At 47.2% G+C, this 27,681-nt stretch overlaps 1 protein-coding gene across 1 annotated transcript in view; it reads left to right on the forward strand.

Moving 5' to 3' along the window:
- Positions 1-273: 273 nt before the first annotated feature.
- Positions 274-27,681, forward strand: part of PELI2 (pellino E3 ubiquitin protein ligase family member 2) — an 83,053-nt gene continuing 55,645 nt past the window's right edge. The window contains exon 1 of the mRNA XM_083618010.1: positions 274-848. Within this exon, the coding sequence (XP_083474136.1) occupies positions 772-848 (77 nt within the window). The 5' untranslated portion in view covers positions 274-771. The remainder of the gene's footprint in view (positions 849-27,681) is intronic.

Here is a 27,681-nt window from a genome sequence, read left to right on the forward strand (position 1 = left end):
CTTGAGTCAGGTGGAGGATAGTTAATAATAGATAATATAGATGATGATGATGATAATAATAATAATAATAATAATAATATAATAATAATAATAATAATAATAATTTCACGCAGTTTCCAACGTCGCCCATAGGGGGCGCTCCTCCTCCTCGCCCACTCCCAATCCTATCCCTATGGTTTATGAAAGGCGGCATTGACTTTAAGGGGCGGCGGGCCCTTTAAGCGCCTCCCCCTCCCTTCCCCTTTACTCCTCTGTTTACATAACAGAGCGGACGATACCATCGCGGCTTTTGGGCCGGGAACGGAGGGGGTGTGTGTCGAAGGAGAGGCTGAGAGCCGAGGGGGCGGGGCCATTCCACGCCTCCTCCCCCTCCCCCTCTTCGGAGGCGGCGCTTGCTGACTTGGTCTCTCCCGACCTCCCCCTCCGGCAGTTGGGGGCTGTTGTCGCTGGGCGCTCGCTGAGGAGGGAAGAGCGAGGAGTCCGCGGCGGGCGGGCGCGCGAAGAGTGGGGGAAACGGGGGACGATTTCGACCGACCGAGCGACTGACTGAGGGAAGAAAGAGAGAAAGAAAGAAAGAAAGAGAGAGGGCCGAGAAGCGGAGGGGAAGAAAGAGACGACGCCGGACGGACTTCTTTTTTATATAGATAAATAACAAGAATAAATTATTATTCTTCGTTTTACCCGCCCCCCGTCAGGTTTTGTTGTCGTTGTTGTTGTTGTGGTTGTTGTCCCGCATGGGATTATAGCGGAGGCGGCGGCGGCGGCGGCCCCATGTTTTCTCCCAGCCAGGAGGAGCACTGCGCGCCCAACAAGGAGCCCGTCAAATATGGGGAGCTCGTGGTGCTCGGGTGAGTCGACGCGCGCGCGCGCACACCTCTGTGTCTCGTGTGGACGCGCGTTCACGTGTGTGCGCGTGTTTCGCGAGGAATCCCGCCGGTGGTGCCGTTGCGATGGGGGTGTGTGTGTGTGTGCGGACCCTTGTTTGTTTGTTTGTGGGGCCCCCCTCTATTGTGTGTGTGTGTGTCGTGTGAACGCGCGTTCACGTGTGTGCGCGTGTTTCCTGAGGAATCCTGCCTGGTGGTGTTGTGTGTGTTTTTTTGAGAGAGGCTTGTTTGTGGGGGGACCCCCATTGTGTGTGTGTGTGTGTGTGTGTGTGTGTGTATGATAGAAAGGGTGGGTTAAATTCGAGGGGGGCGGTCTTTTTTGAGGGGTGGGTGACTCGTTTACTATGGGGGTGCCTGTTGTGATTGATCGGCCTTGTTGAGGGACCCCCCTCTTGTGAATTCACAATGTGTGGAAGTGTGTTGTTCTGTTGTGTTGGTGAGGTTCTGTTCAGAGATTGGGGTCTCTCCCCTCTTTTTTGAAGGGTGTGTTGAGAAACGGGGGGGGAGAGACATAGTGCTGGTGGTGGGGTGTCCCTTGGTGCCTTCCTGACCCTGATTTTTTGGGGGTGGAGGCCTTTGGAGTTGGCCTGGGTGTGGGGATGTTGATAAAGTGGAGAGATACTTGGGGGGGGGGTCTTGTTTGTCTTGGAGAAAACTGGGGGGTCTGTTGGGCGAGGGCTGCTGGCACCCCCACAATGTTTTTTTGGGGGGATTGTTCAGAGAGAGTGCCCACCAGGGGTGCCAGGACCCTTGTGCGTTTGTGTAGAGAAGTAAGTAATATATTGGGCGGGTGAGGGGGGTCTTATTGGGGATCCCTTTCTCCCCAATTAAGGGAAGGGTGGAGGTGAGGAACATGCAGGGAGGGAGGGAAGAGAAGAAGGGTTTCCCCTGGGAAGTGACTCTGGAGTGGGACCCAGACGTGCCCCATGAGAGAGACCCCTGAAGTGATGGGGAGGGTTTGGGCGTGCAAGGGAGGATATGTGTTAATCTCCTCTGTTCTTTCCCACCCATCTATAGCATAAAATAATAGTAATATATCTGTTACTACGGCTGTTTGTTTGCTTTGAGATACAAATGGATCTTGGGAAAGGATGGTTGGAAAAGATTGTGTTTAGCTCTTGGGGTGAGTGGGGGGGGTGAGGTTGCTTTCCCTTGGAAAATTACATCTTTCTCCCCCCCCCCATTAATTTTTGGAAGCAGGAAAGCCTCTGGGGGCTGTTGGTGGGATGGGAAGACATCTGCCAGGAGTGTGTGTGTGTGTTCGTTGTGGGGAGAGGAGTCTTGTGTGTCAGCTGGCAGGGAGGAGGTAAAGAGGAGTTTGGTGGCTGGAGGAAGACCCCCTGCAAAGGGAAAGAAGCTAATGGGGGTCTAGTCTGTGTGAGAAGTAAGCAGAGGGGGGGAGGCAGGAGGATTAGTGAGTGTGCTTGAGGGGTAGGAGTAGTTTGCATGTGGGAGGGGTGGAAAGGGTGCAGAGGGAGGGGCAGGCAGGTGCTAGCACGCCTGGGGCCCTGTATGCTTTGTGCTTGAAGTTAACAGATAGAGACAGATCCTAAAGTTGATTCGTTCATGTTTGGCTTCAGGAGAGGAGCCCCCATTCATTAACAGGGGGGCTGATCCTCCAGCTGCCTGCCCCTCATTTTCTCCTGGGATGCAAGGATGTGGGAGGGTGCACTGTTCAGGAAGAAAACACCCCCAGGGTGAAGTGAGGAGGGGATTCAATGGACTTCTGAAACTTCGGCCAATAAGCATGGCTTTTGTGCTTTTGCGAGTGTGTTGGGGTTAGGGGCTGGTTGTGTGGCCCTACAATTGTCGGGGGGGGGGGGCTTGCTTTCTGCAGACGGTAGTCACAGCTTGTCAGGAGGACATGTGCTTTGGTTAATCCTTGACCCACAGCTTAGTCAGTTCCCTTGGAGCTTGTGTTTGCCTCTGGCCTAATATGTATCTAGGACTGAATTCCCCCTCCTATCTTGGCTGAGCCTGCAGGATTGCCAGGCATAATAGCTTGGCTTGTTACATGGGAGCAGTAGAGCTGAGGGCTGTGTGCTTAGCCCTCTCAGGCATGCCACTGTTTCAGGGCAAGGGAGAAAGCTATCAGTGTCGTAAGATACAGGAGCTGCTTCCAGCTTGGACGGATCTCAAAGAAAACTTGCAACGTTCCCAAGTATGCAATATGACAGCAGCAGAGATGGTGACAGACTCTCTTTTTCTAAGTTCGTCACATACAGAGGAATGTGCAAAAGGAGATTATCCATCTCTGCACAGATCCTAGTCTGCAGATGGCTACTCCCTGCCTTTATGATGCTCTTTGTAATTAAAGGCTTCGTGCCATCCACTTCCTGACTCCTGGCAGTGTATTATTTACTGTGATAGACATTGTTTTGTTTCCCCAGATGCTATGTGGTGTTGCTGATGCATAGTGGATGGCAGATGGGGGAGGGAGGGATATATAAGAGATGGACAACACTCCTCCTTCACTGCCAGTTCATGGGGAGGGGGTTATTTGTGTAATCCGCTTGGTGTTATGCTTCAGCCCTGCTGTTCTAGCTTGGAGCCTCGCTGCTGAGTGCCACAGAAACTGATGCTGAACGTAAGGCATCTAAGCCCATGTTCACTGAGCCCCAGCGAGCCCTGCAAGTGTGTTTAATCTCGATAGCTGAGCGTGCATATGATGTACAGTGGGCAAGTGAACTTGTTTGATCGAATAAACAAAGCATGAAACACTCTGTGAGGCATAGTCCTCTGCATGGAAAACCCACCCCGCCTATGAAATAAGGCTCTGGAGTACACTCCAGTAAGCATTAGCTGTTTTTGGACATATCCGAAAGGATACGGGATCAGTGGGCTTGAAACAAAGCCAGCAGCAGAAAACTGCTCTTACTTTAGCCGCCTGTTCTTGGTAAACCTTTGTAGCCTGTGGTGTGAGTTTCTTAACACTATTCTGTGTTTGGCAGCACAAGGAATCTGTCAAAATCTGGTTACTAAGGAATGGATTATTTTAGCAATCGCTGTGAAAATGTAACACGACTTCAAATACTTGAAAGGCTTGAGATGTGGCAAAGCTGTTTATCTCAGCAGTTTCAGGTGGAAAAATCCATGTTAAGTTGCTAACAGCAGAGAGTGGTTTACTTGGAGTGGTGGCATGCTGAAAGCAGAGGGGGAACCTCAGCTGTGCTGTTCAGGTTGTGTCATTTCTGGAACTCCCATTTAATGTCAAATTCTTAATTTAATTAGGTAGGACAGATTCATTTTGTGCTGCAGCTGCTTGCTTGGTCACAGCTGGAACGGAAAGGAATTAGCTGTTGTGGTTTTTAATAGTAATTGAAAGTACAGAGGTGCAGGACACTTTGGTTGCAATTTGAACTTTGGTTTAGTTTCAAAACATTTGTTAAGGGATATTGCTTTCTATGATTGCTTTCTATGAACAAATGTATCCTGTAGCTGTATTTTACTGCATTGTGAAATAATAAAAACAATGTGTGTCCCCTTTCTCAGTAGTCCTCAGTGTTGGATTTAGGGGTTTGTGTTGTGTGCCCCCCCCCCAGAAAGCCCACCTCCCCCAGCTGTGTGTTGTGAAGCATTTGATATTTTAAACTATATCTACGTAACTGATACACAATTTTAATTATTTTATAAAAGTACCAGCCACCAATATTAATAACACTGATATTAAAGAAGATTTATGCTTTTTACTGAAACAGTTCTTCAGCTATGCCAGTGATACATCTAATCCTCTCCTGGCTGGATTGTAGCAAACCACGTTTTGAAACACAAGGTGCCATTAGGGCTAGAATATCTGGACAATAAAAATCAGTTGAGCAGATTGAGGGTGAGGTTTTCTTCTTGAGCCTGAACCAATTTATAGTAGTCTATTTTGGAAAAAGAAGAGGAGATTTTAAGTTGTTGTTTTACTCAAAACATCTTCCTCTCTTCTTTTTTCAAGATGCTTAATCATTCAGTACAGTGCTACAAATAGCATTTTGCTGTTTTTCCCCCAGAATTGGATCATTAGTAGGAAATAATCACAGAACAGCTTGAACATCTGTTCAGCATTCTTTAAAAAAAATACAGAATAAGTAATCTTTGTGTAATCTTATGCTATTACCAGTGCCTTAAAATGAAGAACTCCAGGTAACAAGGTTTTGAATGAGATAATCACATCCTTGGAGGATTAGAAATAACTTGAATGGTTTGTGGTTTAGAGGTGTTAATGTAATCATACCAGTGCATCTTGTTGTGACAATTGCTGAACTGTAGATATAGTAAAGTGATCTGTTTAATAATAAACAAACAAGCAAAGAAACAAATAAAACTAGCTTATTTCCCTTAAATAGCAAAGACGGGTTGTGCTGGAAGTAACTTTAAAAATATAAGAAGACTGAAGTGAGTGAGTAGTAATACTAAAGGAAATAATTTCGGACCTTCTGTCTGATTGAGTTATCTCCACCCTTCAGTGACTGCTTCACATTCAGACATGTCTGTATAGGGATAGTTCTCTGTACAAATGTAAACTTGGGAAAAATTAATTGCGCTGGAAGAACTGTGCACACTTGCCAAAAATAGCATGTTATTGCTGCTGTAAATGCATTTTAATGACCTTTCCCCAGTAGCCTAGCTTGATTCTTTGTAAATATAAGTAATGTGGTAGTAAATGTGTGGGAAAGGCTTTCTTGTACAGTATACTTTTATGTGGCTGATACTGTGATGAAGAAAATGCATGCTCCTGTAAATTAAGCCAGACCAGTAAAACAACTAGTTGAGAAGGACCATCTTTGTGATTTGTAAGAATATTCAGCAGAGTTGCCTATTCCTGATAATATATATAATACATTGGTCCACTAATTGGGAAGCAGAGCAGCCTGCCTCAGATATGAAACCTAGGAAGTGCAAGAGACTTAGCTAGTCAGCAAGTCTGCATCCATGTATGTGTGTTCATGCACGTTTCTAAAACATACCAGTATATAACTTTGGGTGAATAGGCATAGGCACCAATATCAATCCCTAGGGATAGCACTGAACTGTTGATTTTTTTCCTACTCTGTGTTTCCTGTTTCTTAACCACAGGAGGAATTCTTTTGTTCCATAACTGTTAAGGTTACTCAAAAGTCTTTTGCAAGGTACTAAGACTTTTAAAATGCTTCTGACAAAGCACACAGTGTCAGTTGAATACTTAATTTTAGTATTAAGGATGGCTGAATCTGTTTCTCATTTTCCCAATCTTAAGTTCAGTTATACACACTTTCACATCAGTTTGCTTAAAAAAAGTCATGAAATTTCACCAGCTTTTTCATGCAAATTTGTCATAATATTCACATGTTTGCAAAGCAATTGCCCTCCCAATATAATGCCATTTAAAAAATTTATTTTTAGAATAATTATATGCATTTTTATGCACACTTTACCTCACTATATTTTTGTATGCATTACTTGGTTGGAGAACTGCATTGCAAGATTTGGAGAAGGAGTGGAAATTTCAAAGAATGACTGTTTCAGTTTCTGTATGGTTTCAGAATGTGTGAATTAAGTAGGTTTGCCTTTAAATGTGAATCTATTTCCCCTTGCTTATCCTTGAGAAGGATGGAAAAGCATTTTTATAAGTACAGGGTGCAAGAATCAAAATGGGTGTTGATTTTGAGCATGCTGTTTGAGTGTGCATGCTTACTTTTACTTTTGTCATGATGTTGCTGATGCAAAGCAATCTCTGTCTTCATATAGTACCATATTTTTCGCACCATAGGGCACACCGGACCATAGGGCGCACCTAGTTTTTAGACGGGGAAATCAATTTAAAAAAATCTTTTTCCCCCCCAGCCCCAAAGAGCAGCGTACAGGCTGCGCACAACCTCTCCCTGCCGGAGGGGTTGTGCACGGCTATGGAACAAGCCAAGGCAGCAAGCGGGATGGATCCCGCTGGCTGCTTTGGCTTCCTCTTTAGCCCCGCGCAATCCCTCCCTGCCGGGAGAGGCTGCGCGGGGCTTAAAAAGCCATAGCCCCGTGCAGCCTCTCCATGCCGGAGGGGTTGCGTGCGGCTATGGAACAAGCCAAGGCAGCGAGCAGGATGGATCCCGCTGGCTGCTTTGGCTTCCTCTTTAACCCAGCGCAATTCCTCCCTGCCGGGAGAGGCTGCGCAGGGCTAAAGAAGCCATAGCCCCGTGCAGCCTCTCCATGCCGGAGGGGTTGCGCGCGGCTATGGCACAAGCCTGCATTCGCTCCATGGGACGCACACACATTTCCCCTCAATTTTTGGAGGGGAAAAACTGCGTCCAATGGAGCGAAAAATACGGTAATCACTGGTTTAAAGTCAGTAGCCAGTGTGGTGTAGTGGTTAAGAGCGGTAGTCACGTAATCTGGGGAACCGGGTTCGCGTCTCCGCTCCTCCACATGCAGCTGCTGGGTGGCCTTGGGCCAGTCACACTTCTTTGAAGTCTCTCAGCCCCACTCACCTCACAGAGTGTTTGTTGTGGGGGAGGATGGGAAAGGAGATTGTTAGCCGCTTTGAGACTCCTGAAGGGGAGTGAAAGGCGGGATATCAAATCCAAACTCTTCTTCTCTTCTTAAGTAACAGAAGCATGGAACCCCAGGTTTCTCTGCCGTAAGGGAAGGCAGAAAAGAAGCTCAGGCCTGGACTTCAGCTCCTGAAGTCAGCCTCAAAATGTTTTGTACCATTTGTTTGTTTAACATTTTAATTGTAAACCACCTTGGGTTCCTCAGCAGAAAGGCAGTATGTAAATGCAGTAAAATAAGTAAGCAGCAATCAATAGTTTGCCTCTATAGTATATATACAGTGGTACCTTGGGTTACATACGCTTCATACGTTAGACTCTGCTAACCCAGAAATAATACCTCAGGTTAAGAACTTTGCTTCAGGATGAGAACAGAAATCGTGCGCTGGTGGCGCGGCGGCAGCAGCAGGCCCCATTAGCTAAAGTGGTGCTTCAGGTTAAGAACAGACCTCCGGAACGAATTAAGTACTTAACCCGAGGTACCACTGTAAATGTTTAAAATAGGCTGCATACCTTTAGGTGCTTTGCTTTAAGAAAAAGAAAAAGGAAGAGGGAGAGCTAAAGGTACTGATGGTGGCCTATTGCTCTGAAAGAGTTCTCATACTTTGAAGATCCTGAAATATTTAGGTGGCAAACACACTTTCAAACTGCCCTAGCACTCTGCATCCTGTCCTCTTCAAAGAATCAATTTTTATGGAAGATACAGTATATTAAAAGGGCACTTGAGAAGCTTCTCCTTAGGATTGACTTTGTTCCTCAGGCGTAATATTTTGATGCAGAGCACATGTATTTCAAGGGATTTAGAATCTGCCTTCTAGAGCTACAGTCCAGCTAAAATGGGAATCGTTGTGCCCCTGGTTACATTAGTACAGTGGTACCTCTGGTTATGAACTAAATTCGTTCCGGAGATCCTTTCTTAAGTTGAAACAGTTCTTATCCTGAGGTGCCATTAGTGAAAGTGCATCCCGGGGCAAAGTTCGCAACCGGGAGCAACTACTTCCGGGTTAGTGGAGCTCATAACCCAAAGCGTGCGTAAACAGAAGCGTGCATAACCAGAGGTACCACTGTACCAGCTATTCGGTATCCTGTGCTCAGCCAGCACCATCTTGCCCAGTCCTCCGCCTAAAATCACAAAGTTAAACATAATGCAAGAACTGGCACATGCGCACTAGACCCCAGTGCAACTGCACATTACTGCACAGTCTGCCAGTCATGCTTGCCATACTGGACACAATCCCTAACACCAGCACCAGTCAGGATGCTGAAAGATAATTCTTTGTTGCTTCTAATACCTCACCTCCTTTTGTTTTCCCTTTCCTCACTTTCTTCTGGACTGCTGTATTGAAATTGTGTTCTTGTTCTTGCTGATGTTTTAACTCCCTTTTGGTTGATAGGCAGGATACAAATGTAACAAAGATGCAAATAAATAAATAAATAGGTCTTCAGGGGTAAGAAATATTCTTAATTATTCTTCTCAGCCTGGAGCTGAGAAGCTATAACATATGAAGGTAGACCCATAAAAGCTTTGCCCAGCTGTGGATTTTGGAATTCTTATTTCTAGTGGATCGTGGTCTACTTTTGCTATTTATGGTTTCTTTTCTTTTCTGTATGAAGTTTTCCGAAGGAAAAGAAAATCTATATGGTGAATGAATATAAATGAATAAGTCTGTATTGATGGGTTGGGTTTGTGTGAGTACGTTCATGAAGATGCTTGGGAGCAGTAGGTGTTGATAGAAATTAGTGTTTTATTGAACTGTTACACGGTGCATTTTTACTGACTGAATAGGTCACTAACAGAGGCAAAGCTCTGTTTTCCTGCAGGTCAAACACCTGTATTATCCAACTGAGTTGTCTGTGTTTCGTTTTTAGTTTATTTCTTTGTTTGGTCCATTGTTTTCTCCCTAGCATTTATTGTACTACTTGCATCTTTGATGAAACTCATTAAAAACACAGGTGTTCTTATTTTATTTGTGCAGTGTTGTTACCTATTCAGTACATTTGCATGTATTCATACAAGGCATGTGATGAAACCTTGACTGGCTGACTTGACAGTATGATGGTTTTATTCCCGGGTCAGTGGGAGTGCTATTTTTTGGTGAGCGTATATGCTGGTAATGTCCTTCCTAATAGTAATAGCTAACTGTCCTCTCTTTTCACCCCCCCCCCCAACACTGAGACATTCTACTTCCTCTTTGCTTCTGCGAGTCTGATTAATTGATCTGGAAAGAGAACAGAGGCCATCGAATCAGTCTCCTCTTTGGTTTTATCTACCACCTGTGCCCTCCCCCTCCTAAAAATAGCCCCTATAGTTTGTATGCCAAAACCAGAAAGCTGGTATGCTGCAGGAAAGTACTATTTGGTTGTGGCTTCCAAGACATTTACACTTAAGGTCTTAGTAAAGAATGCAGATACTTCAGATATGCTGACTAACCTCACTTCCTGTCCCCGCCCCCCATCTGCAGTGACAAAATATTCAGTCTACTTGGATGTTTTGAAAGAGCTCCTCTTCTCCCTGCTCAGGATTTGCTTCTCAAGTTATTTAGTTTAAGAAATAGGGTACATTTACATCAGTCTGAGGATAGATGGGAATTGCAAGACCTCCAGCTGACTCCAAGAAAAGAATCTATGTGTACGGCAGGACTTTTTGCTCTCAAGGTTTCTTTTTGCTCAGAGACAGATGTAATAATAGTATGTGTGTATTATACTTCTGGCATGACACCATAAATTGCTTTTAGATCATAATGTGCCTTGTAAGAATTTATTTTTTTTTTTAAAAAAGTGAGAACTGACCCTGAGCAGACAAAAATGGTTTAGGTTTTTTCCCCCAAGCATGGTCTGGTTCTTATTTTCTTTCTTGGGCCCATATATGAATCTATCAATGACTTGCCCCTTTTCCCAGTTCTGTGTTCTAGAAGGAAAAAGGGGGCTCCATAATGCAACACCACAGCTCTGGGCATGATCCCATATTTTCTTCTCAGTGGACATGTAGAGGATTACATTGAACTCACTAGGACTTGCTCCTGGATAAATGCATATACCTTTGTAAACTTACCTGGAAAATTAATTTTACTTCAAAAATGGAATTTACTTCAGAGTAAACATACATAGAACCATAGAATTGTAGAGCTAGAAGGGACCCGAGGATCATCTAGTCCAATCCTGCCCACAGCCATCCCTGGGTGGGCTTGAACCACCAATCTTCTGGTTAAGAGCCGGACACACTGACCCATTGCACCACAGAAGACCATAGGATTGTGCTGCACATGTCTTATTTGCCTTTGCTTCCTTTGCTGTAGCTTATCTGAACTTAAATTGCCAGACTTTTACCCTGATCTGGCTGCACTAGGGAAAATAAATATTAAATGAAACAGAGCCTTTTAAATTTAAACATTATTCTAGCAGTTCACTCCTCTTGAACTGTGATTTAGAATTTTTGAAGAGATCTGAGAATGGATTTAAACTGAACATTGCCTCTGGGCAGAAAATGACAGCATTGTTTTCACACACACTTGGCTTGAACAGTCTTCTACAAGTTGTAGCCCTGAGGCTGTATTTTGGATAGGAGGAGTCCCGGAGGCTTCACTGAAATTTGCAATCAGCCCAGCCCGTTGAAAAGTTCCTTGCAAATCTGTTACAGTTAGATATTTGTGGACTTCTCCTCTTTAAGTTTAATTTTATTACATATAGCAATGGCCTGGTTGGCACACAATGCTAAGCTAAACTATGATTTAGCATGGCAGGGGGTTGGACTCGATGGCCCTTGTGGTCTCTTCTAACTCTATGATTCTATGAGGGAGCAAGTGAACAGTAAGAAAGTCACAGCCACTTTACTCCTCCCTCAGTCCTCCTGCTGCTGCACTAAGCCATGGTTTGTCCTTAGCATTGTATGTGTTCCATACTCTGGGTTGCATCAAAGTAATGACAAGCTATAGCCAGGGTTTGTTCTTGGCTTCAAACTTCAAAGTGAGTTTTCCATTATTCTTCAGTACAAATGGGGATACAGTTGTACCTTGGATCTCAAATGCCTTGGCTCCCAAACAAATTGGCTCCTGAACGATAGAAACCCGGAAGTGAGTGTTCCGGTTTTTGAACGATTTTCAGAAGCCGAACATCCGGCGAACTCCCGGAATGCATTCTGTTCGAGAACCAAGGTACAACTGTATTATATACTACACCACACAGATAAGTATATACCTTCAAGGCAACTCATTGGTGAGCTCTTTCCTAACTTGTTGAGATGCTCAAAGGACCTGAATGATTTCTCTGCCTTATCTCTGATAGAACTGCATAATACATTTCTACTGCTCTCTTGGTTTATGCAGTAACTGAGTTAGACATTACTACTGTAGTAGCTGCCTTGGGCAGCATTGCATAAGAGTAGTTGTTCTACCTGATTTGTGGATTTAGTATACGCCTCATTGTACTCCAGATGTGTGGAACTGATGTGTGTTTTAATCTGTAATTTTAGGTTATACTTTTAACACTATATCTTTATTATTATGCCTTTTATTACTTGCTTTTACCATTGGTTTTCCTGACATTTCTAATTCACGTTTTATGTTCTATATAAACTGCTTAGAGGTTTTCATTACAGTTAAGCAGTATACAAATTTTGTTAAATAAACAAATTGTAGTCACTTACCAAGAAAAGTTAAACTTAGCTGCTGCTTAAGTAAAATTAAATATGATAGTAAAATATGCACTTTAGACATTTCTGATAATGCTAGTCAGCTAGTGACTTCTGATAACAGCAAACTATGAGCATAAATTTTGCAATTCATATACATAGTGGAAAGTTTCTCAGCTGTTTTTAAAACCATGTGGTTGGTTTTTCTTCACTTACCTTGCCATAGTGAGCCCCTTAAGAGGAAAAAAGGTTTTGTTAGCTTTCATCTTAATTCATCTTAATTTAGAAAAAAGTTGACATTCCTTCCTTGCAGGTAGGCAGGCCTTTCCTCCACCCCCAACCCCCTTTATCTTCCTTTCTGCCATTGTGTATGTGGTTTCCTATGGCGGGGTGTGTACATGTGAGAGGGATGGGAAAGATGTGGAAGGTGGATAGAGTGAGACAAGATAGAGTGGGTCTTCTGTTCTCTGCTACCTATTTTCCCCTAGGTTTGGGAACTCATGAGCCGTAACCACATTAGGTTTCTGGCCTGTTGTCTGTATTGAATTACTAATGCAATAACTGGAGTAGAATGTCACACTTTCTTCCTGCTCTGCCTCAAGCCAAAAAGAGCATAACCTGAGTTTCAAGTTCTGAAAGGATTTGAGGCTTCCAAAATGTACTGTAAGAGGAAAGTTTTTCAGCAGACCTAAAAATTACTGAGTTGGTATGTTGCTAATATAACTTAGTAGGTTTTCCAGGATCACTTCAGGACATTTCATGTCTACTGATATATAATAATGCCCAATATCTTTAGCTCTCTTCTCGTGTCAAGAGAAAAATGAGGACTCAAATTGTGTAGGGGGTGCATATGCCCTGCCCCAGTGTCCCTGTGGATGGGGGCCTTATGTCCTCCTAATTCACAAAGAACTGAAGAGGAATTGTTGTCTCCAAACCTCGCTGCCTGCTCCATGCCTGTCACATGTAATGCCGGGTTTGGGGATGATTGTAAGATAACAATTGGGACTCTCAAAATGTGCTCCTGATTGTTCCTTGGCAAGTGAGGATTGCTGTCAGTGCCAATGAGACTTGCAGTATGCTCTGGAGGGATTTGCTGTGCTACAGGAGTCCTGCTCAGGAACTCCATAGGGAAGCTGATCCCTTCCCACAGTGGGGCTTGCTGTAAGCACAAATATTCCTTTTTATCACCAGCTCAAATTCAAGCAGGTTATGCAAAGGTGTGGTTTGAGCTGTGCCTGCATCTGAAAAAAATATGTATTCTGGCGTCACCTAATAGATTGTGACACTACATGATTGACAGGTGGGCGGCCTGTCAAAATGACCCGTGTTGGGTGGGACAGGTCAGATTCTCGCACCTCTGGCTTAGAATATTTCAATCCTCAGGGTGTGAACTCTAGATTCTGTAGGGGAAGGTGATTAAAGCCATGCATATTGGCTAAATAAATAATATTCAGTGTACCTTAGAAGTCTCCTCCCCCCTATTTTTTTCTGTTTTGGTGTCATCTTTTTTCTTTTTTGCTTCTGAGAGGAAAACCTAGGACTGTGTCTGTCTGTCTGCATGCCTCTACATTTCCTCTGTCTTTCCTCCGCCTTAAGGATTATGGGCCCTTTTTAGTGGGAAAGAACTCTTAAAGGCAGGTGTACAGATTGATACAGTGGTGCCAAGTCCCAGCGTGCAGCTGCTGGAAATACAGCAGGTGTCTTGATCATTTGGCAGGACTCTCGCCTTCTCTAACCCTCCAGCAGTAGCTCCCATGGTTGTCTTTGCCTTCTGGCGCAAGGCTGAGGTGGCAGCCCTGCCCAGCTTTCTGCTTTAGCAGGAAGGCAGAGAAAGAGCTGCTTGCTTAGGAAACTTCCAGACATAAGTTTATTGTGGAATTGTGTGCTTCTGGTGCTTGGAAGTCTTTGCATTGTCCACAGGATCTCATCATCATCTAAATGCCAGCCCATACTTTATTTAACAGCCAAGCATAATGGTTTTTTTACATCTTCAGAAGCTGCTAGTGTGAAATAATAATAATAATAATAATAATAATAATAATAATAATAATAATAAATTTTATTTATATCCCGCCCTCCCCAGCCGAAGCTGGGCTCAGGGCGGCTAACAACAATCAAAATAATCCAACATTCTAAAAACATTCATTATAAAATTAATTAAAATCAAATTAAAATCAAATTGATGGCAACCATTAAGCAAAATTCTGTGCAGATTGCCAGAGGAGGGGGTCAGGCTGCGCCCTGACCAAAGGCCTGGTGGAACAGCTCTGTCTTGCAGGCCTTGCGGAAAGATGTCAGGTCCCGCAGGGCCCTAGTCTCTTGTGACAGAGCGTTCCACCAGATTGGAGCCGCGGCTGAGAAAGCCCTGGCTCTAGTTGAGGCCAGCCTAACCTCTCTGTGGCCTGGGACCTTCAGGATGTTTTTATTTGCAGACCGTAAATTTCTCTGTGGGACATACCAGGAGAGGCGGTCCCGTAGGTACAAGGGTCCTAGGCCGTATAGGGCTTTAAAGGTTAAAACCAGCACCTTAAACCTGATCCTGTACTCCACCGGGAGCCAGTGCAGCTGGTATAGCACCGGGTGAATATGATCTCGCAGCGAAGACCCCATAAGGAGTCTCGCCGCGGCATTCTGCGCCCGCTGGAGTTTCTGGGTCAGTCTCAAGGGCAGCCCATTAACATGTTCTGTTTGTTTGTTTGTTTAGGGTGTTTGTTGTGTGTATTAATGCTTCAGTGGGTGGCCTTTTTTTGCTACACCCTACTTCCATTTATTCTTCACCTGAACATAGCCTAGCCATGGTTTTATGGTGGTGCCAATCTACATGAAATTGGTGGGAGTGGCCATTATGAGATTCAGGGAGATGATGATACTGAGCTCTATTTCTCTGGAATATCTGAATTGAGAGAAGCCATGCAAGCCCTGGGCCAGTGTGCCTGCACTTATTGGTGGGCTGGATGAGGGCCAGATAACAACAACAACAACAACACACTTATTTTTTATGCCACCCATCTGACTGGGTTGTCCTGAACCCTTTCAGAGTATTTGAGACTGATTCCTTTTTCAGTAAGATAAAAACTAAATAAGAAATAAAGAATAATACACAAAACAGCCATGCTGATTATCTGATGCTTGTTTTTTTTAAAAAAAACATGTTTGGTAAGAACTAGGGTGCTGGAAGAGGGCTTTCCCACCCCTTTCTGCTCATTTTTTGACCCCAATCAAAATCATCCTCACGCTGTCATTTGTCTTGCGGGGGTAAATACTGTTATCTTTTAAAAGATGTCCACAAATGTTGGCTTAGCTTACTAGGCACTTGTTGTGTTTGGTTGACATTAAGAAACAGCAGGAGTCTCTCTCTCTCTCTCTCTCTCTCTCTCTCTCTCTCTCTCCTCTCTCTCCTTGCTTTGAGGGGGCTCCTGCTGTTTCTCACCAGTTTAAAAACTAATGAAATGAGGTCTCAAATATAGGGATCTGTGTGGTGTCAGGTGTCCTTCTTCACAGAGAGTGGCTATGTGGATGCTTGTCCTTGGGCCTCGGGGCAGAACATTAGCTGAGGTGTGTGACCTTTGACTCTGAAAACTATGTTAGGAAGGGGAAGTATTGAACACCTTTCACCCAGCACTATGTCTAATCAAATTGGCAACCCCATTACTGCATTTCACTAAAAAGAAGTTGGTAGATCAAATTCTGGATCTTTCGTGTAACATATAGATGGAGGTTTTAGGGGCCTAGTTTTGCTTTGCATTATATTTATTTTCAGGGTCTCTTATTTTTGTGTGTCTCTTTAATAGTGGTGTTTTCATAGGTGTGTTGTTGTTTTTTGCGGTCATAGTCATTTTGCCTGCACAAGTTTTAAACATATATTTGTAACCATAAGGGCTAAGATACTTCTTAAAAAAGAAAGCTGAGATATTAAATACTTTACATTTCTACCAGTTCTGTAGTCACCATTTTGTGCTTACACAGAAACATGGAACATGTGCTGCATCTTTTTTTTTGTCACATGCCATACGGAGGGTGAGAGAGGGTTTATTTCCAAGGGCAGAGTTTGAAACTACCAGCAAAGCCCAAAACAAAGGCAAAATTGTGTTTGTGGACTTAGTAAACCTTTGGGCATAGTTGGTCTAAGAGATTACTGTTAAGTCTAAGAAGCATATCATGTGATGGAAATTTTTTGAACCCAGTAGCTGTGGATTTTTTTCTTCTCAAAGTTCAAAGGGGATTTTTTTTTTTGCAAGCCCTCTCATAAGAAAAGTTATCACTGCTTTCTAATCTGTAAGAGTGTGTGATGCAATATTCCTTGGAGCAAAGAATGGCTGTGTCCTAGTCCATTAATGCTTCTGCGGTGCACAGTCATCTTTTCGGATACCCTCAGGAATGAGAGCCCTATTGTTGAAAGCAACTTGAAAGCACCCTAAATAGGGATGAGAAGCTTCTATTCCAGACAGACTTCTATTCTTTTTGAAAAGGAGAAACACAACAGCTGAAGATTTCTGGAGATACAATATGGAAAAAGTTTCACCAGCTGAATTTTTGTCTTTTAAAAGCATAGGGAGCTGGCAACCACAAACTCTCTTGGATATTCTTGGCAATCTATTATCTCCGTTTTGCCGCTTCTGCTTTTCCAAAGCTGGGGAGATCCCTTGCCCACCTTTCACAACGTGCTGAAGTTTTGAGCTGACATAATCTTCTGCATTTTCTGCATGCTCAGTGTGGCATGAGATTCCGCTGCCCATATTCTCTTCATTTCATGGGGAACTGAGGGCAAGGAATTTGCTCGGCATCCTGGCCAGAGGCTATTGCTCTCGGTGATCAAATTTGTGGAGGTCTTTTGGGATTACACAGATGATGTGGTGCTTGTAGCACCAGAAAGTGCACCAGTTTTACAGGGTGGTGGCGGAAAGGCAGTTGAAGGAACCTTGTTCTTGAATACAGAAGAAAAAGGGCCTCGAGGCTTGTTCATTAAACACAATGAATATGTAATCGTGCTTGTTTTTCAAAGCCCCAGAAAGGCTTGTGGGAGGAAAACTGCTTACATTGAGGAACAACTCATTCAAAATGTGGGTGGGCAGAACATGGATTGCAGGCTGATTTCAGGTTGACTGTCTTTAGCACCTTGCGTCTGGCTATGGCTATTGAGGCTTCCTGGTGCTCAGAATGCTTGCTACCTGCTCTTTCATGTGCCTTTCTGAGCTACTGAAACAGATGGGGTGGAGTTCATTGGCCTAGTGAGGGGTAAATACATGAAGTGCCTTTGTGGAAATTGGCTGAGGAAATCAGTGTGTCGGTCTAGAGTTGGGGAAGGTAGAAATGGTTGATCATGTAATAGATATGGAGCAACTACAGATGGCTAGGAGATGACAGTGGCAAAATTCCAGGTGTGTCACATAGAGCTTGATAATATGGTCAGTGCCATAGGAAACTACCTTCTATTGGATTAGATGGTTTGTTAACTGATGCTTTTTAATTGGTGATATTGAGGTTTGAACCTAGGACCTTCTGCATGCATAAACCGAGGTCCCCCCCCCCCACAACAAAAATTATGGGTCAGAACCTGTACTGTGATTCCCAGCGATAGAATGGTTTGGAACTTAGTCTGTTTTACAAAAGGCTTATCAGGAGAGGAGATGTAGTGAGACAGATTAAGGCATCCTAAATGCCATCTAGCTAGGCCTAGGACTTGTTGGACCTACCTTCACATGTCATGGGTGCCCTTTAGAAAACATCAAATGTTTTGCAAGTCTGTGTTGAGAACTGGCAGGTGGCCTTAAGAGAGTTGTGTTGGGTGGGTGAGTTGTTCATTTCCTGGGGAAATGAGCAAGGTGTTCTGAGCCATCTTGGGTTCCTCTCTACTGCCTGTTTTATGTGACTTGGAGTGGAGAGCTTCGCAGACGTGTTTGTCCTCTCTTCTCTATGCTAGGTGAAAAACCTAGATGATTTATCTTTCCATTGGACACATTGTATGGTTTTCATTTTTAATGCAAAGAACCAACATGGGTAGCTCGCATTAATAGCGCCCAGTTGAACTTGAAATATTGTTTACCATAGTAAAGAATCTCAACTTTTCTGAAGCTATTTTAGCTCTGGTGTGTTACTGGAATATTCAGTTTTTCCATCCTAAATACCCCCCCAAGTGTGACTGTATTTTATTTACAAGTAATAGCTTTTGTTCATTAAACTAAATTACTTTATACTCAAGAAGATTGTCCTCTTTCTGCAGTCTCCTGAAAGTACCTTCCTGGAACCTTCTGAATATATAAATTAACTTACACTTAATCTTCTAATTTTAAAAACTTGCTTCTACTTTTTAAAAGTTGTGTTTCATTATGTATTATATGTCCTTCAGGATACACCCAGATATTCTTTCAATGGTGAGCTTGCTGTGGAAACACTCTTCCTGCATTTTGGACTGACCTACAGTTTTTTTGTCAGATGTAGCTGGAGTGGGAAACTGTTCTTCCTGTTTGGGGCTGAAGAGACTGCACAGTGCAGATTGTCCATCACAATAAGCAGTTAGGAAGCCATCTATTCCCTCTCACATTTCCTCATCCCGTCCTTGAGATTTCAAAATGCTGATTTAAATGAATAAAGCTCCCCCCAAAATTTGACTGGATAAAAATGCTTTGTTCACAGTGGGAGACAAAGTAGACAGCCCTCTCTGCAGCAGGAGAAGAGTTGTGAAGCAGTAACAGCAATCAGTATTATGTTATATTATATTATATTATATTATTGAAAAGGGGCAGTGATAGGAAGGAGAGATAACCTTGGAGCAGACAGGACACCCCCCCCCCCCCGCTTCTTTTTGCAGGTTTGTCTGTATGGAACCTTATATTTATCCCTCCATCAGAATAAGAATCCTGTGATTAGTACAGGAATTTCCTTGAGAACCCAGCTCGTCAGTCAACTTATATTTGAATAAATCTGAGTGCATTCGGGCTATTGTTTTTTCTTGACCAAGAACTTGAACTAAAATGGTTTTGCAGTTCTGAGGAATTGTTCACATACCTTTTCTGCAACGACAAAATCATTCTCATTCTAAATCCTTGCAGTTGTTTCTTATGTAGGATACTTCTGATGTAGCTCCTGTGACTGATAGTATTTGTGAATAATGGACATGTCAGTTCTTTTTAAAAATTCAAAAACTTAAACAACCTAGGAAATTATTTATGGAGAAAGTTTTATAAAACGCTTAATTGAAGAGCTCTCTAAGCAATGTGCACAATTAAATTGCATTTAAAACAAAGCTAAAATTGTGCTGAAATTAAAAATATTCCTCAGGTGAAGTTCCCAAGGAGTCGGTGGCTAGAGTAGGTAGGGGTTGTTGCATACCTGTCACATATGCAGCCTTTGCCACCTCCCTCTGCCTTGCTTTGGAAGGGAAGAGGTTGTGAATATTGCTTGTATGTGGGAGGCAGCAGGGACACCAGCCATGGCCACTGATGCCACTCATTTAACTCTTAAGGGACAGCCTTGGTCTTGGGTAAAGCAGAGTATTTATCTTCATTCTCTTGAATTAAGGAAATATGTGCCTGCACATTGGGTGCTGAATTAAGCCATAGATTGTTGGAGCGCCTTCTCTGTTTTTGCTTAACAAATAGATGACAAATGAATATTGTTCCTGTCAGGGCTACCCTAGGTCCCAGCTCACAAAGGACCAACGCTGCTTCGTTGTTAAGTATAAAAGCCTTTATTGAAGTTCAGTTTCACTTCCAGAGCCGCAGCGCGCAGCCCCACGTCTAAAGTGTCAGACCACTGATGCTCCGTCTGAGTCTCCTCCCCCTTGACACCAATTTAAGAGTCTAGCCTTGCTCCACCTTCTCCGCTGCTCCTTCCTCCTCTGGGTCCGCCTGCCCGCCGGGGTTCCGCCCTTTCTAGCCTCTTCTCCCGCTGATTCCCCTGAGCCTTCTCCCTCCCTCCGGCGGGCTTTAGGAGCTGGTTCCCCATCCGGGTCTCCTGCTGTTCCGCGCGCCTGCACATTTGAACTTGGCGCGCGCGCCCAGCCAGCAACTTTCCTCCTGACCGTTCCACTGCTGCTGTCACTGCTTCCCCCATCGGGGGGGCTAGCTGCAACTGACCTCCCCTCCGTTGGAGGCGTGGTCAGCCCTGACTCCCTCTCTGGAGGAGACACTGCTCCTGACACATGTGACTCCTCCCCCCCACTACGCTCTGGTGGGGAAACTGGTCCTGATCCTCCACTGCTGCTTTGGGGTTCCCCTCTGGCTCCTTGTTTCTGGTGCGTCCCCCCTGGGACCCCCCTTGCCCTGACCATCGGCGCCCCCTTCTGGGAATCTTCTGATTCGCTGGAGAAGCTCATGGAATCTCTCGGGCCACTGTCATACTCCCCTACGCTGCCCTCGGATTCTTCCCCTTCGCTCTCCCAATCCTCTCTCCCCAGTGCTCCTGCTCCTGATTCCCTGACATCCATCCCCCCCTCGAAGCCCCCCCTTCCCCCCTCCCCCTCTTCGGGTGTGGGTTCCGGGTGCTCCAGTCCAGTGGGTGTGAGTGCGGGATACCATTCTTCCCCCCTGGTGTGTAGCCGGTCCACTGGATCCGGCCCAACCGCAACGGGCTCGTCGACGTCGATTTCCTCTGCTTCCATCTCTCTGCTGATGTGCTCGAATCCAGGATCCTCCCCCAACACGTCCATGTCCTCCCCTCCCCCGGGTACCTCTGGTGAGACAGCTTGCAAAGGTCCCCGCAGCAGCTCCCTGCGCCACCCCACCTCCGGTTGAGTGTCCCACCAATAGGAGCGGTCTGTGGCAAACCCCGAGAGAGACCCCTCCGAGGAGCTAGTGTCTGGCGTCGTCTCTTCAGCTGATGAAAAACCCTGGAACGTACTGGCTGACAGTGTGGGCGTGAAGAGCCAGTCGTCGAAATACTCTGCCGGCATAGGTCTGTGTGGGAAGAGTGCATGGAACTCGTCTTTAAGATAGTGCTCCTCCACGGCATAGCACGGTACCCACCTGTTGGCACTGGCTGGGGTACCTTCCCTGGCGAGGAGGTATTCCACCCCCTCTTCCCCCCACCTCGAGTCCAAAATCTCCGTGACCTCGTTGAGTGGCGTCGCCCTCCGTGACCCCTCCCTCTTCGGAGATTCACTAAGTGTGTCTGGCGCGTTCCCTGTCGCCTGAAACCTGTGGGGTTCCCTGTAGGGTGTGAGCACTGACCTATGAAAGACTGGGTGCATTCTGGAGCCCTCCGGGAGTGTCAACCGGAAGGCCACTGGATTGATTTGCGCCGCGACCTGGTAAGGTCCCAGCTGCTTGTGCTTGAGCTTCCTCTTAGCTAGCGTCCTGGCCGGCACTGCCTGGGCTGCTAACCAGACCCAGTCCCCCACCTGGATGTCCTCCCCGACCCTCCTGTGCTTGTCTGCCTGCATCTTGTAGGCGTGTTTCGCCAGTTCCAATTGCCTTCGGAGTTGCTCGTGGACCTCCTGTAACTCTGCTGCTAAGTGCTCTGCTCCCCTTGGCTCCCCCTCCCCCGTCGTCTCTAACCCCGGGAAAGTTCTGGGATGCCGCCCATTATTGGCGAAGAACGGTGTCACTCCCGTAGACCCGTGCTTCGTGTTGTTGTAGGCAAACTCGGCCAGCGGTAGGTAGTCCACCCAGGTCGAGGGTTGTTGATTGGCGTAGCATCGCAGGTACTGCTGCATGATGGCGTTGACCCTCTCCGCTTGTCCGTTGGTCTGCGGGTGTCGTGCCGACGCTAAGTTGATCTTGACGTTCAGGATGCCCAGCAGCTTCTGCCAGAAGCTCGAGACGAATTGGCGACCCCGGTCGGACAGGATGGACCGCGGCAAGCCGTGAGCTTTGAACACGTGGTCTATGAACAGCTTGGCGGTCTGTTCCGCTGTGGCCACCTTCGCGCACGGAATAAAGTGTGCCATCTTGGTGAACATGTCTACGACCACGAGCACCGCTGTTTTGCCTCGCGAGCTGGGCAGATCTGTGACAAAGTCCAGGGCCACTCTCTCCCACGGTTCGAGCGGCGTCTGTAGGGGTTCTAGTAGACCCGCCGGCTTCCTGTGTACTGGCTTGGCCCTTTGGCAGGTGTCACACCTGGAGACGTAATCCGCGACTTCTCCCCTCACCTTGGGCCACCAAAAGTCTCTGGTTACTAATTCCGCCGTTTTGTCCTTGCCGAAGTGCCCAGCGCTGGGCGCGTCGTGTAGCTGCTGCAAGACTTTCGCGCGGAGGTCGTCTCCGGGCACGTAGAGAGCCCCTTTGCGGATGAGCAGTCCGTCTCGTATCTGGAACTCGTCGTCCTTCGCTGTGCCTCTTCGCACCTCCTCAATCTTGGATTGTGCGAACGAATCCGTCTGCAGCGCTCGACGCACCGCGTCCAGGTCCACGGCAGCTGAAGCGCACGCCCACGCTTTCGGTGCGAAAATGTGCTTGGCCGCCACCGGCGCCGCTTCCTCGAGATACTGCGGCTTCCTGGATAGTGCATCCGCCATGACGTTGTTGTCTCCCGGGATGTATTCTATCCGGAAATCGAAATCCGCAAAGAACTCCGCCCAGCGGATGTGTCTCTGGTTCAGGAACCGCGCCGTGCGCCAGTACTCCAGGTTCTTATGGTCCGTGCGGACTTGCACTGTGTGTCTGGCTCCAACGAGGAAGTGCCGCCACGCCCTGAAAGCTGCATGAATGGCCAGCAACTCCCTGTCCCAGATGGTGTAGTTCTGTTCCGCCTTGCTGAGTTTCCTGGAGTAGAATGCGCACGGCCTCCATTCCCCTTGCGGATCTTGCTGCAACAGGACGGCCCCCACTGCTCTGTCTGAGGCGTCCGTCTCAACCCTCATTGGTCTGCTGGGGTTTACATGTAGCAGCTGTTCTTCGGACGCGAAGAGACGCTTGAGTCTCCGAAAGGACTGCTCCGCCTGGTCCGTCCAGGTGAACTTCTTCTTCTTGGAGCTGAGGGTGTCCGTGATGGCCGCCGTCTCCTTCGCGAACCCTTTGATGAACTTGCGATAAAAGTTGGCGAAGCCGACGAACCTCTGGACCTCCTTCCGATTGCGCGGGCTCTTCCAGTCCAACACCGCGCGGACCTTGGCGCTGTCCATGGCGAGTCCCTTGTCGGACAGCTTGTAGCCCAGAAAATCCACCTCCGTCATGTCGAACTGGCACTTCTCTAATTTGGCGTAAAGTCTGTGCTCCCGTAGCCTCTGCAAGACCTCCTTGACGTCCCTCTCGTGAGCCTCCTGCGATTCCGAGAAGATCAGGATATCGTCCAGGAAGCAGACGCACTTCTTGTAGAGGAGTCCCGCTAACACGTGATGCATGAAAGCTTGGAAGGTATGGGAGCCATTTTGCAGACCAAAAGGCATTACGCGATATTCATAGGTGCCTAAAGGTGTAAACATGGCTGTCTTCCACTCATCGCCCTCCCGCATGCGTATAAGGTTGTACGCCCCTCGTAGATCCAACTTGGTGAAGATCCGTCCCTTCCTCACCGTCGCGAGCAGGTCGTCGATCTTGGGCATGGGGAATGCTGCGGGCTTTGTTTTGGAATTTATGGTCCTAAAATCAACTATGAGTCTCCGTTGGGGCGTGTCCTTCTTCTTCACGAAAAACACGGGACTGCCCCCCACTGCTTTAGATTCTTGGATGAACCCCCGCTTCAAGTTGTGATCTATGAACTCCCTGAGTTCTTGCAGTTCATCTTCAGACATGGAATACAGTTTCCCAGTCGGCAGCGTCGCTCCCGGCAGGAGGTCAATCTTGCAGTCGTAAGGCCTGTGGGGAGGCAGCTTATCCGCTTCCCTCTCGCAGAAGACCTCCAAAAACTCCTTGTACTTGTTGGGTACCGCTTGCACCATGCCTAGGTGTAGCTGCGGTTCATCCTCTTGCCCCTCCTCCTCCTGGCGGGTCTGGATGCAGTGTTCTGCGCAGTAGGAGGAACAGAAGGTCAACTGCCGCTGGTACCATGCCAATGCCGGGCTGTGCCTATCCAGCCAACTCATACCCAACACTATGGGCGTGTCCGACAGGTGGGTGACGTTGAAGCTGATGACTTCGCGGTGGTTTCCAATTTGCATCACCATCGGTGGTGTTTGCTGTACCACCTCTCCTCCCAGTAGCTTCCTGCCATCGACCGTGACGACGTTTAGGGGCATCGTGGCTGGCATGAGTGCTATGCGATGTTGCTTGATAAAGTCCACTCCAATAAAGTCTGCGTTGCTCCCAGAGTCAATGGTTATTGGTACTTGCATGGTGTGCCCATTGGGCAACTGGAGCGATGCGGTGAGTTGCACCACTGGTTTGGGTGGGAGGGGGTCTGTGGGCTGTAAAATCTCTGGGGACTGCTTCACTGACTTGCCTGGTTGGGCCCCAGTGGCTCTGTTTCCAACCAGGCTTCTTCTTCCCCCTGCAGCTGTTTCAGCTGCTCACCTGTTCCCTTTACTGTTGCTGAGGCTGCAGTGTGCTTCTGGAGCCTCTGGGGACACTCTTTGGCCATGTGCTGTGCACTGTCGCAGATGTAACACTTCCTGGTCCCTCTAGGAGCCTTCCCCTTGACTGCTCCCGGTGTTTGGGCTCTGCTGGCAGTCTGAGCCCTTGCACCACCAATCTCCATCGGCTCTTCTCCCCTTCCCAAAGGAGGCATGGACAGCGCCCGCCCCGCCTCTCTGGGAAAGAAAGGGGTTGTCCTGGCTGGGGTGCTTCCCTTACGTCCTTCCAGGCGCACACCAATTGCCAACGCTCTTTGGGCAACTTCTTGGGTATTTTGGGGTCTTTCTCCTCTTGCCAGTTCATCTTTCACCTCTCCACTTAGCCCCTCCCAGAACAGGTCTCTGACAGCAATGGAGTCCTTCTCCCAGCCCAGCACGTTCAGTAAGGCAAAAAAGCGCGAGTGATACTGCCTCACCGTCGCTTTCCCTTGCTGTAGTCCATGCATTTCCCTCCGAGCAATATCTACATCTACCGTAGATTTAAAGCAAGCGTCCATAGCTTTGATAAATGCATCGGAATCTTTGAGGGCAGGGTCTTTTTCGCGCCACAAATTCCGCAGCCACGCTTTTGCTTCCCCATGCAAATGAGTGATTATGAAGCCCACCTTCTCTTCCTCATCTCTAAAGTCTTTCCGAAGCAAATTGAGCGCGTAAACCACGTCAGCTCTGAAGTTAGGGTATTGCTGCAGGTTCCCATCAAAGTGCGCCACCAGGCTGCCCCCCCTCTTCCCGAGGCCAACTCCCTCCGGTTTGGGTCCTGGCAGCCCCTCTTTCCCCCAACGGTCCCACCTGGCTTGGAGATCCCGGCAGAGCGCTACTGCTTCTTCTTCTCTTTTCCTGGATGCTGCTACTTCCGCGTAAAGCGTCGTGACTGCTTCTTGCAGTTCCTTCACCTGGCTCTCTGTAGTCATCTTTGCCTATCTTCGTGAGCTCGCAAAACACCAAGTCTTGCCCCTCGCTGCACCAACTCACGCTGCGAGGTTTTTATGAGGGACGGAGCATACTGTCAGGGCTACCCTAGGTCCCAGCTCACAAAGGACCAACGCTGCTTCGTTGTTAAGTATAAAAGCCTTTATTGAAGTTCAGTTTCACTTCCAGAGCCGCAGCGCGCAGCCCCACGTCTAAAGTGTCAGACCACTGATGCTCCGTCTGAGTCTCCTCCCCCTTGACACCAATTTAAGAGTCTAGCCTTGCTCCACCTTCTCCGCTGCTCCTTCCTCCTCTGGGTCCGCCTGCCCGCCGGGGTTCCGCCCTTTCTAGCCTCTTCTCCCGCTGATTCCCCTGAGCCTTCTCCCTCCCTCCGGCGGGCTTTAGGAGCTGGTTCCCCATCCGGGTCTCCTGCTGTTCCGCGCGCCTGCACATTTGAACTTGGCGCGCGCGCCCAGCCAGCAACTTTCCTCCTGACCGTTCCACTGCTGCTGTCACTGCTTCCCCCATCGGGGGGGCTAGCTGCAACTGACCTCCCCTCCGTTGGAGGCGTGGTCAGCCCTGACTCCCTCTCTGGAGGAGACACTGCTCCTGACACATGTGACTCCTCCCCCCCACTACGCTCTGGTGGGGAAACTGGTCCTGATCCTCCACTGCTGCTTTGGGGTTCCCCTCTGGCTCCTTGTTTCTGGTGCGTCCCCCCTGGGACCCCCCTTGCCCTGACCATCGGCGCCCCCTTCTGGGAATCTTCTGATTCGCTGGAGAAGCTCATGGAATCTCTCGGGCCACTGTCATACTCCCCTACGCTGCCCTCGGATTCTTCCCCTTCGCTCTCCCAATCCTCTCTCCCCAGTGCTCCTGCTCCTGATTCCCTGACAGTTCCCATTTCGGGTTTGTCTCGGTATGTGTTGCCCAGGTTTGCAGAAACGAAGGGAAGCAGTAGTGATTTGCCTCCATTATAATATTAGCATTGGTCATGGCTGTTCTTTGCAGTTGCCTGGTCATAGTAAATGCCTTCCCTACAACAACCTTATCGTTACATGGATCACTTCAGACGATACATGTTGGCACAGAATGTGAGTTTGAAATGGCTAAAGAAATCTCTCATCCTTGGAGGAAGATTGGTTCATCAAACTTAGTGTTATCTACTTTGTCAGAGGTCTCTCTCAACCCTCTGACCTGAGATCATTTGACTGGAAGCATGAGTTCTGCTTCATCTAACTATGGATCCTCAGTGTGAAGTATATTGTGGATTGAGAACAATAGGGTTAAATGTCAATGTTTTTCTTTGAGTGTGCAAAGTTTGCTTAATATTGTACATGTAGCTGTCTGTACTTAATTTTATGACCAGATTTACAAAAGAACTCATTATTCCGCTAATTCTTTTCTTCATTCTTCCTGGTCCCTGTCACCCCAGTTCTACTTAAAATAAAGCTAGTGACCAGGTGGAGGGGGGGGGGTCATGGTGTTAGAGCAGGGGTCAGAAAACTTACCGCACCTCAGACCAGTGTCTCCATCGCCGATCGCGCGGAGGGCGGGGGAATGCATGCCTATACGCGTGCGCACACACTATTTCCGCTGCACTTCCGGGTCAGAGGAGCACCAGAAATAGCTTGTGCGCATGTGCATGGGCCTCCTCTGACCCGGAAGTGCAGCGGAAATAATGCTTGCGCGTGCATACAATGCTTACACATGCGCACAAGCTATTTCCGGTGCTCCTCCGACCCGGAAGTGGGCAGCCGCGCAGCGCAGCGTCGGTAAGAGCGGGTGGTGGCAGCAGGCGGCGGGGATTGCCACGGGCCAGAAAAACAAGTCCCTCAGGCCTTATCCGGCCCACGGGCCTTGGTTTAGGGACCCCTGTGTTTGAGCCTTGAGATGTTTTTAAGCGCAGGACGCGGCAACTCTCCTGAATATATACGTATCCAAAGGAGAAGGTGAGTAATGCATCACTTGAATGTGGCATTCCTTCTTCCTTTGCGTAAAAGCTTATAAAAGGGCAAAAATAATGAATTATGCATTAGATCTTCCCTATAGCAGTGGGAGAAAACTGGGATAGGAAAGCTATTCGGGCACAGGGTACCTGGAACCTGGTTTTGGCAGCCGAAACAGAATGTTTGCTCAACATGAAAAGGTACCTGTGGAGCCAGGTGGAGAAATCAAGTATCAAACCTGGCACCCGGACATCTCCACTTCCTTCCAAAAGGCCGGTTGCCAGTCGTAAAATGTGACTGGTGCCTGACCTGTTTAAAACGCTGTCCTACAGCAACCCAGAACTTAAGTTTTAGTGTTGGACAC

The sequence above is a fragment of the Podarcis filfolensis genome, assembly GCF_964270895.1.
Source record: "Podarcis filfolensis genome assembly, chromosome: 1".
Classification (NCBI taxonomy): Eukaryota; Metazoa; Chordata; class Lepidosauria; order Squamata; family Lacertidae; genus Podarcis; species Podarcis filfolensis.